The following is a 13,813-nucleotide window of genomic DNA, read 5'->3' as shown; positions in this document are numbered from 1 at the left end:
TGTGTTTCTCTCTGAAGTCTGATCCATACTGAGGGGGCAGGGAAGTGGAAGGTGGTGTCACCTTGCCTTCTCGTCCTGGTCAGGGGAACTTGGGGCCCTCAAGAAAAGCAAACAGTCTCCCCTCCTCTGGCCCAGGCTTCCATCAGATCCTGCCCCCAACCTGTCTGTGCTCAGCCATGGGCATGCCCGGCACCACAGTTCTGTGTTTTATCTCTGGCTGTGGGCTGGGATTCAAAACTCTAAATCCGGACAGCCCTGGTGGCATAGCGGTTTGGTACCGCCTGCAGCTCAGGGTGTGATCCTGGAGACCGGGGATTGAGTCCCACATCGGGCTCCCTGCATGGGGCCTGCTTCTCCCTCTGCCTGTGCTCTGCTTCTCTCTCTCGCATGAATAAATTTAAATTTTTTAAAAAAAATCTAAAAAACAAACAAACAAAAAAACCCTCTAAATCTTATTAAAGGGCCTGGCAAGGTGTGTACCTGCCCCCATCCCCCAGGCGAGACCCCTGCAGTGCTGCACCTGGCTCTGTTTTGTCCCAGAAAATTGGATGGCACGTGCATGGTGGCTGGAGTCTATGATGAAGCGCAGAGAAAGCTGTTACTTGCCCTGTGTGCTCACCTCTATCTCTTGCTGTTGAACAGCTGTTCAGTGATGCCCAGTGTGCCTTTTGTCCATGGAGAGGCAAAATACCCTCTTCCAAATGTACTGCAGGAAGGAGTGCATTCTCTCCCAGTGCGACCCAGGACATTCCCCCCACCACAGCGTTTTATGCACTATTATCTCCCACTCTCTCCCTGACTTCTCTCTAGGAAAAGGGCTTCCTCCTCTCTGCAGCACTGGCACCATGTCTTTTCTCTCCCCCAATTTATGCCTCCCAACCTCACATCTACCACATTCTTTTCCTCCAAATATGCAGGTTGTTTTCTTAATCCTCAGATCAATTTCCCAGTTCAGAATGACTTGATGTTGATCTGTGTTTGAGGGACAAGGCAAGCCCAGAGTCCCCCTGGTATTCCCAGCTTTCCTAAGACTGGTCAGTTTCAAACTATTAAATTCCTATTAAAAAGCCATACATACTTCTGAGGGATGCCTGGGTGGCTCAGCCATTGAGCATCTGCCTTTGGCTCAGGGCCTGACCCCAGTCAGGGGATCGAGTCCCACATCAGGCTCCCTGCAAGGGCCTACTACTCCCTCTGCCTCTTTCTCTGTGTCTCTCATAAATAAGTAAAATCTTAAGAAAAAAAAAAAAGCCATATATAATTTTCTTTTGTTTTTAAAGATTTTATTTATTCATGAGAGACATAGGCAGAGACATACACAGAGGGAGAAGAACTTTTGAAATTTAAATACATTATCTCTTAGTGAGAGGGACAAAAGTCTAATGTAAGTGAGGTGTCCGCATAAACCATTTGAGTTGACAACAAAAGTGTAAACATAACCGTGATTTCTTTTGCCAATGGTTATCACCTGTTTACTGATACTAGGCCATTTTATAGTCTACATGTAAGACCTCATTGTTTTTTTATTTTTTTTTTAATTTTATTTATTTATTCACGAGATACACAGAGAGGGAGAGAGAGGCAGAGACAAAGGCAGAGGGAGAAGCAGGCTCCATGCAGGGAGTCCGACGTGGGACTCGATCCCTGGACTCCAGGATCACGCCCTGGGCCGGAGGCAGGCGCCAAACCACTGAGCCACCCAGGGATCCCCAGACCTCAACATTGTTATGTGGAATACTCTTTCATAAATCTATTGACTTTTTACTATTAAGGAACATTCTTTTTTTTTTTTTTAAGATTTCATTTATTTGTTCACGAGAGACACAGACAGAGGCAGAGATAGAGGCAGAAGGAGAAGCAGGCTCCCTGCAAGGAGCCTGATACAGGACTGGATCCTGGATCCCGTGATCACACCCTGAGCTGAAGGCAGATGCTCAACCACTGAGCCACCCAGGTGTCCCAAGGAACATTCATTTTAAGGAGTTAGGGAATGGTTTAAAGATATAGACATCAGAAAAACAGAAATTTATTCATTCAGCAAATATTGATCACTGTGTGCCAGGCACTGTTCTGGGCATGAGACATCAATCACCATGGGAAAAGGAATGGAGACACGAACATGTAGTGTACTAGAAAAGTATAAAGTCTATGCAAAAAGGAAAATATTTACAATAGTGAGAGGAATTACAAGTGCAGGAAGGAGAGGAAGAGAGTGTAATGATCTAGAAGCCTAGAGAAGAATGTGTGTTAAAGTGGAGAATGATGAATGGTCAGCAGCAGTCACTTAGGTCCTAAATGAGTCAGATCCAAGAGGAGACTAGGTTTTAGCAACAGGAAGGTCACATTGGAGATACAAATTTTAGTAAATTTGTGCTGCTTAATTCCTTTTGGTCATGCAGGAAGGATGACAAGAAAGATAGTTATGCTAAACTCTCTTCTTTTTGTGGTCTTGTGGCCCTAGTAGTATTTTGACCTTAGGTAAGTGTGTTGCCTCTAGACTGCTAGTCACAGAAAACTTAGGATACTATTGTTTTTGCTTGAATGTTAACCAATGGTGTGAACCAACTGGTTATGAAGATTACACTGAGAGCGGTGATAGGGAATGAGATTTCTGTTGTCAGAACCACAAACTCAGTACTGTAGGAACTAGTCATTTGATAGGTAACATTATTCAGATTCAGAAGAGCTAACTAACAAAATCTGTGATGTGTGGGCATTAAAATCTGATGACTCCAGGTGGCATCCCTAGAGGTTGCTATAGAAAGAAAATAGCTTAAAGCAGAAAATATGTAGCCCTGATTTTTTAAAAAAGGTTTTATTTACTTGAGAGAGAGAGAGATCATGCTCCAGAGAGCACAAGTAGGGGGAGCAGCAGAGGGAGAGGGTGAGGAGCTCCATGTGGGGCTTGATTCCAGAACCCTGGGATCATGACCTGAACCAAGGCAGATACTCCACCAACTGAGCCACCGAGGCGCCCTCTAGCTCTGATTTTAACTCTGTTTAGTCTACTGAGAAAAAGTATATCAAGTCAGGTGGAGACTTTGCCTTTTTCATTTTTAGTTTAATGTGTTATTCTAGGTTTAAAATACATATGATTAACTTCTTGTGGGGGGATTGGTGATCAGAAATTCAACACTTAAGTGGCTGTCACCCTAGCAAGGGTGTACTAAGTAGACAGAATCATCATAACGTGGGCTGAGATGAGGTTGCTATAGACGAATCTCTCAAAGTTAATTGATAGAAACTTCCCACCTTTAAAAATTTTTATTACCTCAGCAGTGCTCTGCCAAGACTGCTGAAACACAGCTGTGGATGCTTTGCCAACGCCCACATTGCCAGTGTCAGGAAGGATGTACTTTTAAACCTCTAATTTATCTAATAATGTCTTTAGTGATTTGTGTAGGTTTGGCATTGTGATGAAAATGCTTCCTAGCCTGGTTTATAATGAGAATTCAGTTTGCCGCCTTAAAATGTATATTGTCTTAATATGCATGTGGAAGATACTAACAGGTCAGCTTAGAAAAAGATGACTATCTAAAGTATTATGTCCATCTAACAGGACTTACCTGATATTTATGACATTTGAAAATGAATGCAAAGTAAATGTTTTTATGCCAGAATAATTTATTGTGGTTTCTGTTCTATATCAAGATGGCAATCTACAGTACTAGAAGAAAGCTGCCTTTCAGATTCAATTCCAATCTGACTCCTTTTCTCTATTGGAAACTGTAGACTGGACTCTTATCAACCTATAGAATGGAGTTATAATAATAACCTCTTGTAAATACTTTTTAAGAGGTAGGAGATAGTGTTCTCTTGTTTGAAATATTAAGCTTTGGGGCAACCCGGGTGGCTCAGCGGTTTAGCACCACCTTCAGCCCAGGGCGTGATCCTGGGGACCTGGGATCGAGTCCCACATCAGGCTCCGCATGGAGCCTGCTTCTCCCTCTGCCTCTGTCTGTGCCTCTCTCTCTCTCTGTTTCTCTCATGAATAAATAAATAAAAATTCTAAAAAATGAAATATTAAGCTTCATAACCAGTTGGTGACAATGTTATGTTTATGGTATAGGTGTATCTCTCTAAGAAAACAAGCTATACCAAATCTGAAGGATTCTTTCCTAGCTAGTGGATTCACTACAAGGATTCAATTTATGAAGCTTGATTGAGTACAGATTTCTGCTCTACAATATATAACATTGAGAAAGTCCGTATACACAGAAGTTCAAGTATGCATCCATTAACAAATAACTTTAATGAAGTGGCATGATTCAATTATGTGACTAAACTTAAAATTAAAACTAAATGGCTCCCTAATTAACGATAGTTCAACATTGTATAAAGGCTATGCATATAGTTTATATATGGCTTAGATACAAACTAGACAAAGATTTATTTTTATCTATGAATATATAAAGTCTGTACTTTGATGCCTAAACAAACAAGAAAGTAATAAATTGGCATGTATGAAAATACATTTCCTTTTGTTCTCAGGATGTGAATTGCTTGAAGATAGGAATGGTAAGCACTTCAGAAATATCTGTTAATATATATAAATAGCAAAGGATCTTTCTTGGACTATATCTGAGGGCCCTGACATGATTAATTTGACTTTATTTATTTATTTTTAATTTTTTTTAATTGGAGTTCAATTTGCCAACATATAGCATAACACCCAGTGCTCATCCCACCAAGTGCCCCCCTCAGTGCCCATCACCCAGTCACCCCAACCCCCCACCCACTTCCCCTTCCACTACCCCTTGTTCATTTCCCAGAGTTAGGTGTCTCTCACGTTGTCACCCTCACTGATATTTTCACTCCTTTTCTCTCCTTTCCTTTTATTCCCTTTCACTAATTTTTATATTCCCCAAATGAATGAGACCATATAATGTTTGTCCTTTTCAGATTGACTTATTTCACTCAGCATAATACCCTCCAGGTCCCTCCATGTCAAAGCAAATAGTGGGTATTTGTCGTTTCTTATGGCTGAGTAATATTCCATTTATACATATACCACATCTTTATCCATTCATCTTTTGGTGGACACTGAGACTCCTTCCACAGTTTGGCTATTGTGGACATTGCTGCTATAAACATTGGGGTACAGGTGTCTCGGCGTTTCACCTCATCTGTATCATTGGGGTAAATCCCCAGCAGTGCAATTGCTCGGTCGTAGGGCAGATCTATTTTTAACTCTCTGAGGAACCTCCACACAGTTTTCCAGAGTGGCTGCACCAGTTCACATTCCCACCAACAGTGTAAGAGGGTTCCCCTTTCTCCACATTCTCTCCAACATTTGTTGTTTCCTATATTGTTAATTTTCCCCATTCTCACTGGTGTGAGGTGGTATCTCACTGTGGTTTTGATTTGTATTTCCCTGATGGCAAGTGATGTGGAGCATTTTCTCATGTGCTTTTTGGCCATGTCTATGTCTTCTGTGAAATTTCTTTTCATGTCTTTTGCCCATTTCATGATTGGGATTAATTTGACTTTAAAAGATCCAGTCTCCCAAAATGATACACTCTGCAAAAGTTTAAAAATTCGGAATCCCACTCTACTTCAGCAGTGTTCTCAAGATAATAACATTTGTAACCTCGATCTCCAAACTGCCATGAGTTTTTGGCCATCCTCTGTTATTTGCTCTGCAGTACATCTGCCAAACTTCTGGACTTTCTATATCAGCACTGTAAATACTTCTGTCCAGGGTTGTATGAGAAATGATGACGGAAAGCAGTTTGGTATGTTGTTATCATGTTAATCATCCCTGGTAATTCTCTTAAAAATGACAAGCTCTAATGATAAGCTTTTATTTGACTTGTATCAAATATTCTCTGATGTGACTATGTTTTAAAATATATTTGCAATTCTGATTTTTCAGAAATGATCATTTTACTTTCAGAGTCAAAATTATAAGAACTAATTCATGCTAAGTGTTGTAGCTTTCTGACAGGTAGAGATAGCTCATGTGGGTGAAACGTCTAGCTTGATGTTTTATATCTAGCTATTAGTCAGCTAATCCTCCTCCCTACTTCACTGAAAATATTTTCATTCTGTCTGACAAAAAGTAAAAAATTACATTAACTGTGACTAAAAATGTATCACAGATGACACACTAATTAGATTAATGGTTCTTGCCTTATTCTCTGAAGTTTTCATGTTCTTACCTTTCGTGAGCCATTAGATCCTAGATATTTTAATAATCACACTAAAGATATCTTTTTTCTTGGTGGGTAGAGGAATTCTAGGGAATAAGCTTACAATAAAGGGTTTAGGTAATTTTAATATAAATTTTGAAACAGGGGCAGCCCAGGTGGCCCAGTGGTTTAGCGCCTGCCTTTGGCCTGGGGCATGATCCTGGAGACCCGGGATCGAGTCCCATGTCGGGCTCCCTGCATGGAGCCTGCTTCTCCCTCTGCCTGTGTCTCTGCCTCTCTCTCTCTGTGTCTCTCATGAATGGATAAATAAAATCTTTAAAAAAATAATAAATTTTGAAACAAAGAACCAAGTAAATTTTGTAATTATATACTAAAAGTCCACTTATGCAAAATATTTGGATATGTCCTGCTAGCCAAAGTAAAACATGATAGAAAGGTAAAGACAAGCAATGTTGACAAAGAGTTTATTTAGGTATATGATGAAAAATTTTGACTTTTCAGGAAAAACTCCGTTAACTTAGCATGAAAAGAGAAATGGTAATATTGCTTATAAAGCATTTGGATTTCAAGGGATGCTGTCAGTTTATTTCAAAATTGTTAAATGGCAGTGGCTTTCAAAATTTTTTCTATCACAATCAGGATTCAGTATATATATACTTATGTGTGTATTCAGAATACTTAGCCTTCAGGAGAAATAGAAACTAAAAGAATTTGTGATAACCACACCAGCCCTACAAGAAATATTAAAAGGGATCCTTTAAGTGAAGAGAGAGCCCAAAAGTAACATAGACCAAAAGGAACAGAGACAATATACAGAAACAGAGACTTTACAGGTAATACGACGGCACTGAATTCATATCTTTCAGTAGTTACTCTGAATGTAAATGGGCTAACTGCCCCAATCAGAAGACACAGGGTGTCAGATTGGATAAAAAAGTAAGACCCATCAATATGCTGTCTGCAAGAGCCTCATTTCAGACCTAAAGGCACCTCTAGATTTAAAGTGAGGTGGTGGAAAAGTATCGTGCTAATGGACATCAAAAGAAAGCTGGGGTGGGATGCCTGGGTGGCTTCGTGGTTGAGCATCTGCCTTCAGCTCAGGGCATGATCCTGGGGTCCTGGGATCAAGTCCCTCATTGGGCTCCCCAGAGGGAGGCTGCTTCTCCCTCTGCCTATGTCTCTGTCTCTCCCTCTGTGTTTCTGATGAATAAAAAAATAAAATCTTTAAAAAAAAATTTTTTTAAGTGATGGGGTGGAAAACCATTTATCATGCTAATGGACATCAAAAGAAAGCTGGGGGTGGAGATCCTTATATTCAACAAATTCGATTTTATTTATTTTTTAAAGATTTTATTTATTTATTCATGAGAGACACAGAGAAGGAGAAGCAGAGGGAGAGGGAGAGGGAAAAGCAGGCTCCATGCAGAGAGCCTGATGCGGGACTCAATCCTAGGACCCAGGGATCACAACCTGAGCTGAAGGCAGACACTCAACCACTGAGCCACCCAGGAGTCCCTCTGAGCCACCCAAGTGTCCCGACAAATTAAATTTTAGACCAAAGACACTAATAAGAGCTGAGGAAGGACACTATATAATAATTTAAGGGTCCATCCAACAGAATACTTAGCCTTACTACATGTACCTTATTTCCTTTTTAGTTATTTTTTATTTTTATTTTTTTAAATATTTTATTTATTCAGGAGAGACACAGAGAGAGAGAGAGCGAGAGGGAGGCAGAGACACAGGCAGAAGGGGAAGCAGGCTCCATGCAGGGAGCCTAACGTGGGACTGATCCCAGGTCTCTAGGATCACACCCTGGGCTGAAGGCGGGGCTAAACCGCTGAGCCACCCAGGCTGCCCCTTATTTCCTTTTTTAAAAAATGCTGGTCAGGGACTCTCTGGTGGCTCAGCTGATTAAGCATCTGCCTTCAGGTCAGGTCATGATTCTGGGGTCCTGGGATCGAGCCCTGCATCGGGCTCCCTGCTCAGTGGGGAGCCAGCTTCTCCCTCTCTTTTTACCCCTCTCCCTCCTCACTTGGGCTCACTTTCTCAAGTAAGTAAATCTCTAAAAAAGAATGCTGGTCACAATTCATATATTCATTAAACTATAATGGATCATAACCTACAAATACTGATGAATGATAATAAAGATAATTTTCTTTTTTTTTCTCTTGAGGACCTCGAATGTAAACATTGCTATTTTATGTTTCTAAACCACTAAACTACTCACTTTCTTGGTCTCACCTAAACCTTATCACAGATACTGCACTGGCTCTAAAATCTTATATACAAGCATCCTGTTCTCAGACTACAATATTTTGTCCTAGTTTATGTGACCAAGTACTCCTACTACAGTTCTTTAATTACATTTAGACCACACTGATTTACCATTCATGCCTATTCTTTCTTAGCCAATGTAAAGTCCATGGTCTAACATTGTAATCAGATTCTTAAAAAGATATTAAATTTAGATGTCTCTTCTTCACTTAATGTTCACCTTGTAAAATCCCAAATCTTGATGAACTAGACAATTCTTTTTACTACAGATGAACATAGATGCATGGATGCACATGAACACAGATGGAGAAAATCGTACAACCAGAAAGACTGGTTTTATTTAAAAATTTTCTCAAATTTCCAACAATCTCTTAGGACTGACAGTCCTACTCTCTGATATGACTATTTCATACTTACTTTCTCTTCATCCCTCCTGCCCAACATACTTTCTACCCTCAACACCCAGTTGATAACCTAACCCAATGGCTTTCAAAGTGTGGTCCCTAGATCAGCAGCATGAACCTCATCTGGGAACTTGTTAGAAATGAAAATTCTCAAGTCCTACTTCAGACCTACTGAGTCAAAAACTCTGGAGATGGAACCCAGCAATGTGTGTTTTAATAAGCCTTGAAAAGCGATTCTGATGCCTGCAAAAGTTTAAGAACTACTGATCTAGGGATGCCGGGGGTGGCTCAGCAGTTTGGTGCCTGCCTTCAGCCTAGGGCATGATCCTGGGGTTCCGGGATAGAGTCCTGCATCAGGCTCCCTGCATGGAGCCTGCTTCTCCCTCTGCCTGTGTCTCTGCCTCTCTCTCTGTCTCTCATGAATAAATTAAAAAAAAAAAAAAAACTACTGATCTAACCCCATACTTCACTGAGAAGCCATTCTCTAGAATGTAAGCTCCAGAGACAGAGGTTATTTTTGTTTTTGCTTTAAGTATAGTTGACATACCATGTTAGTTTCAGATAAATCACACAGTGAGTCAACAATTATACATTATGAAATGCTCACTATATATATATATAGTAACCATCTGTCACTTTACAAATTTATTACAGTATTATTGATTGTATTCCCTATGCTGTACTTTTTCATTCCCATGGCTTATTTTATAACTGGGAGTTTGTACCTCTTAATCACCTTCACCTATTTTCCCCACCTCCCTCTCCACTGGCAACTACTAGTTTCTTTGTATTTATGAGTCTATTTCTGTTGTTTGTTCATTTGTTTTTGGATTCCACGTATAAGTGAAATCATGTGGTCCTTTTTCTGACTTACTTGACATAGGTCCATCCAAGTTATCATGAATGGCAAGATTTCATTCTTTTTTAAAGCTAATATTCCATTGTATATAAACCACATCTTTATCCATTCATCTGTGGATGGACATTAGATTGTTTCCTTATCTTGGCTGTCATAAACAGTGCTGCAACAAACATAAAGGTGCACATATCCTTTTGAATTAGTGTTTTTGTTTTCTTTGGGTAAATACCCAGAGGTGAAATTACTAGGTTGTATGCTATCTCTATTTTAATTTTTTGAGGAACCTCCATGCTGTATTCTGTAGTGGCTGCACCAATTTACATTCTCATCAACAGTGTATGAGGGTTCCAAAGGCAGGAGTTTTTGTCTTTTTTGGTCATTTATATCCTAAGTACCAGAACAAGGCCTGGAACACTGTAACTCAATAGGTTATTGTTGACTCAAAACTTTAGATGGGAACTCTCTTACTTTCCTACTAGGAAATCTAGAAATCTATTTGCATCTGTACCTATTTTCTTCCTTTCCCAACTGGTGAAATGTGCCTCATGCTATCAAAGGTCAGCAGTTTCCACATATGGATTGGATCTCATCTCTTGCCTTCTCAGGAACTTTTCTCCTTTGGTCATCCCGTCTCCTGCATTATCTATCAATCTTTCTCTACTAGATTATTTCATTTAATATACAGTCAGATTCTACACCATTCTAAAATAAGAACTGTCCCTGTCCTCAAATGCCCTTTCAGTTACTGCCCATTTCTGTGTCTGCCACACCCTCTTGCCTCCCACTTACCCATTCTAATCTTACTTTCATCTCCTCTATTCAATGGTTTAAACATCTTTATTGAGATATAATTCACATAGCATAAAAGTTACTCCTTTAAAAGTGTACAATTTGTTGCTTTTAGTACATTTATAATTGTTTAACCATCACTGCAATCCAAGATTTAGGTTTTCATCACTCCAAAAAGCAGCCTCCTACCCATCAACAGTTACTCTCTATTCACCTCACCCCTCTGCCTAGGCTACTGCTGCTGTACTCTCGGTTTCTGAGATTTGCCTATTCTGGACTTTTATATAAATGGAATCAAAAAGTATGTGGTCTTTTGTAACTGACTTCTATATCACCATAATGTTTTCAAGATTTATCCATATTGTAGCATATATCAATACTTTACTCCTTTTATGGCTGAATAATATTCCATTGCATGAATACATTGCCTTTTATTTATCCATAATCAGTTTATGGACAGTTGGTTGTTTCTACTTTTTGGCTATTATGAATAATGCTTCTATGAACATTCATGTACACATTTTTGCGTCGATGTATGCTTTTAATTTCTCTTGGATATATACCTATAAGTGGAATTGCTGGGCTATAGAATAACTTCACCATTTTACGGAACTGCCAAAGCAGCTATACCAGCTACCAGAAATATTGTTGTGGTCTGTTTTAGAAAAACAACCTGCCATGTCTGTTCTGGCCCCACAGGTCACATCCTTCACACGTGCAAAATATACTCACTCCCCCACCCCACCCCATAAAGTTTCCCAAAGTTCCATCCCTTAATGGCATCAGGCTCAGGTCATAGCTTTAGGAACTCAGTGAGGTCAGGTGCAGGTGAGATTCCTTGGGTACAATTTCTTGATGAAAGCTGCTTGATGTAAAACATGGTGACTAAAGAAGCAAACTATCTACACCTTTCCCATAACTCCTCAACATGCAATGGTGAGGCATGAGATAACTTTCCTATTTTGAAAGGGTTTGGAAAATATGAGGCAATTCTCTTTTTATAATTTCTTCCTATGTATTCTTTTTTCCATAGTTTTAAATATCATCCATACATTAATGACTTCCAAATTTTCTAACCTCTCTGAGCTCCACAGTAGAGTATCTAATAACTTTCACTTCATTTGATACCTTCACTAGGATATCTCACAGATACTTCCAATTTAATATGCTAAAATTAATTCTTGTTTTCTTTTTTACCCTTTGCTTCCACAAACTTGTTCTTTTCTTGGTTTCTCAATCTAGGTGAATGATGCCACCATTCACCTAGTTGCTCAAAGCAAAACTCAGCCTTAACTCGCTTCTCTCATCTCTATATAATAATAATCAGTAAGTTCTGTATTTTCTTTCTCTAGAACATTCTTACTTTTTCTTCAGTCTCACCTGGTTTACAACAAACTCTTTATTGACCACCCTCCTTCATTCTTGCTCTTTTCTGATTTCCTTTGGCACAGCAAAGTCATATTTTAATTCATATGTCTGGTTATGGCATGCTCTTGCTCAGAATATATATATATACACATATATATAATATATATAATATATATACATATACATACATATATATATTTATATATTTGAGGTAGAGCTAGAAAGAGGGAACATGAGTGGGAGGAGGGGCAGAAGGAGAGGGAGAAGCAGACTCCCCACTGAGAAGAGAGCCCGACACAGGGCTCCATCCCAGGGCCCTGGGATCATGACCTGAGCCACCCATGCGCCCCTCTTGCTCAGAATCGTCAATGACTTCCCACTGCACTTTGTGTTAGATCCAAATTCCCTTCTGTGATCTAAAAGGTACATATAACTGACTATTGCCTGTCCCTCTGACCTTATTCTCTGCCATCTTTCTTCGTTATCCACTATACTTCATCTTTTCTGAGCTTTTTTCAGTTCCTCACACATACCAAGCTCTCAGAAAGGATCTTTACACATGCTGTTTTCTCTGTCTGGAATATTGTCTCCCAACTTCCCACCCCCACAGAACCAAATCTTCTTATCCTTCAAGATATGGATTCCTGACCCTTCTAAGTAGGTACCCCCCTCTGTTATTCTTTCATTTTATCCTGTTTGTTTCTTTTATAAAACTTATCCCAATTTTAAATAGTATCCTGTTTACTTATTTATTGTCTTTCTCCTTAGCTAGATTATAAGCCTTATTGGGTCAGAAGCCATGTTTGTGTTATTCCTCAGTGTGAACCCAGTCACAAGGCAGAGTGCATAGCATATACTATGCACTCAATAAATATGTGTTGAATAGTGTTTAAAAACTTTTTTTTTGGAGACAGATATGTTAATAATTAGTAATGTTAAATTTATCACTTCCTAATTCTTACTGAAGTAGCCCTTTTTCTTTCAGTAATTGCCCTTCCTTTCTGGCTGCTGCTTTAGCCAGAGCCACATCAGATGAAGTCCTTCAGAGTGATCTTTCTGCACATTATATCCCAAAGGAAACAGATGGCACAGAAGGGACTGTGGGTGAGTACCTTTCTACATTATTTGTTTAAAAATATTAAAATCTTCTCATGTGTAGTAATCCACAGAAAGTGTATACGCAATATAAAGCCTAATTATGTTTACCCACTTACTGATTTTGTAGTGGTAAGAGAAAAAATGCAAAAAAAAAAAAAGTATATATATGTATATTTCAAACTATCAATAAAAGGAGGGATAAAGGAAAAAATACAGGTATATTTTAAAAACGTGATAATAACTGGAGCAAGAGATTATCATAACAGAATATTACCATAGATAATGCCTAGATAAGTGGAAAGAGTAAAGTGAGAAGTGTGGAGACACAACAGAAAAGATGAGTGAGGGAAGAGTTTGAGCAAGGCCTATTTAAAATATTTAGCTTACCTATAAGAATCCAAGTAAAAAAAAAAAAGAATCCAAGTAAAAAATGATATAAAAATTCAAGAAATCAGTTGTAACAAAACTTCTCATTAATTATATTAAATTTTATTCTACCAATATATAAGTAGAGTTCTCCATAACAACTATGTAAATGTGATTTAATTGCATGATCACTGTGTATCTTTTTTCTAGGCAAATTATTTATTAATGAAGGCATATTGATTAACATATTAGGCTTATAAAAACATATTAGGCTTATACATATTTGACAGGCTCTGAAGAAATACCAATTTTTGTAAAAATTAGGAATTACAATTCAAAATTATTAAGGAATTTTAATATTTCACTTTGTTCTATTTTAAGCATTTGCCTTTAAACACAGTGCATAAAGAACAAAGCCTATATTAATGAATCAGAGTAGCTAGATCCCAGAGAACTTGAAGCAGATATAAAAGTAAACATTTCTGTTATTCCTTTATCTC

At 38.8% G+C, this 13,813-nt stretch overlaps 2 protein-coding genes across 14 annotated transcripts in view; one reads left to right on the top strand and one right to left on the bottom strand.

Moving 5' to 3' along the window:
• Window positions 1–13,813, bottom strand: part of TRIM37 (tripartite motif containing 37) — a 240,383-nt gene that overhangs the window by 79,066 nt on the left and 147,504 nt on the right. The window lies entirely within an intron of this gene.
• The window catches only part of PPM1E (protein phosphatase, Mg2+/Mn2+ dependent 1E), a 213,013-nt gene that overhangs the window by 175,150 nt on the left and 24,050 nt on the right, over window positions 1–13,813 (top strand). For both annotated transcript variants that reach the window (XM_072779771.1, XM_072779772.1), the window contains one exon: window positions 12,835–12,953. In XM_072779771.1, coding sequence (XP_072635872.1) covers window positions 12,835–12,953 — 119 coding nt within the window. Of the gene's footprint in view, window positions 1–12,834; window positions 12,954–13,813 lie in introns of those variants that run through there.

Source organism: Canis lupus, chromosome 16 (genome assembly GCF_048164855.1).
Source record: "Canis lupus baileyi chromosome 16, mCanLup2.hap1, whole genome shotgun sequence".
In the NCBI taxonomy this organism is placed as follows: Eukaryota; Metazoa; Chordata; class Mammalia; order Carnivora; family Canidae; genus Canis; species Canis lupus.
This window is presented reverse-complemented; position numbering and strand designations above follow the sequence as displayed.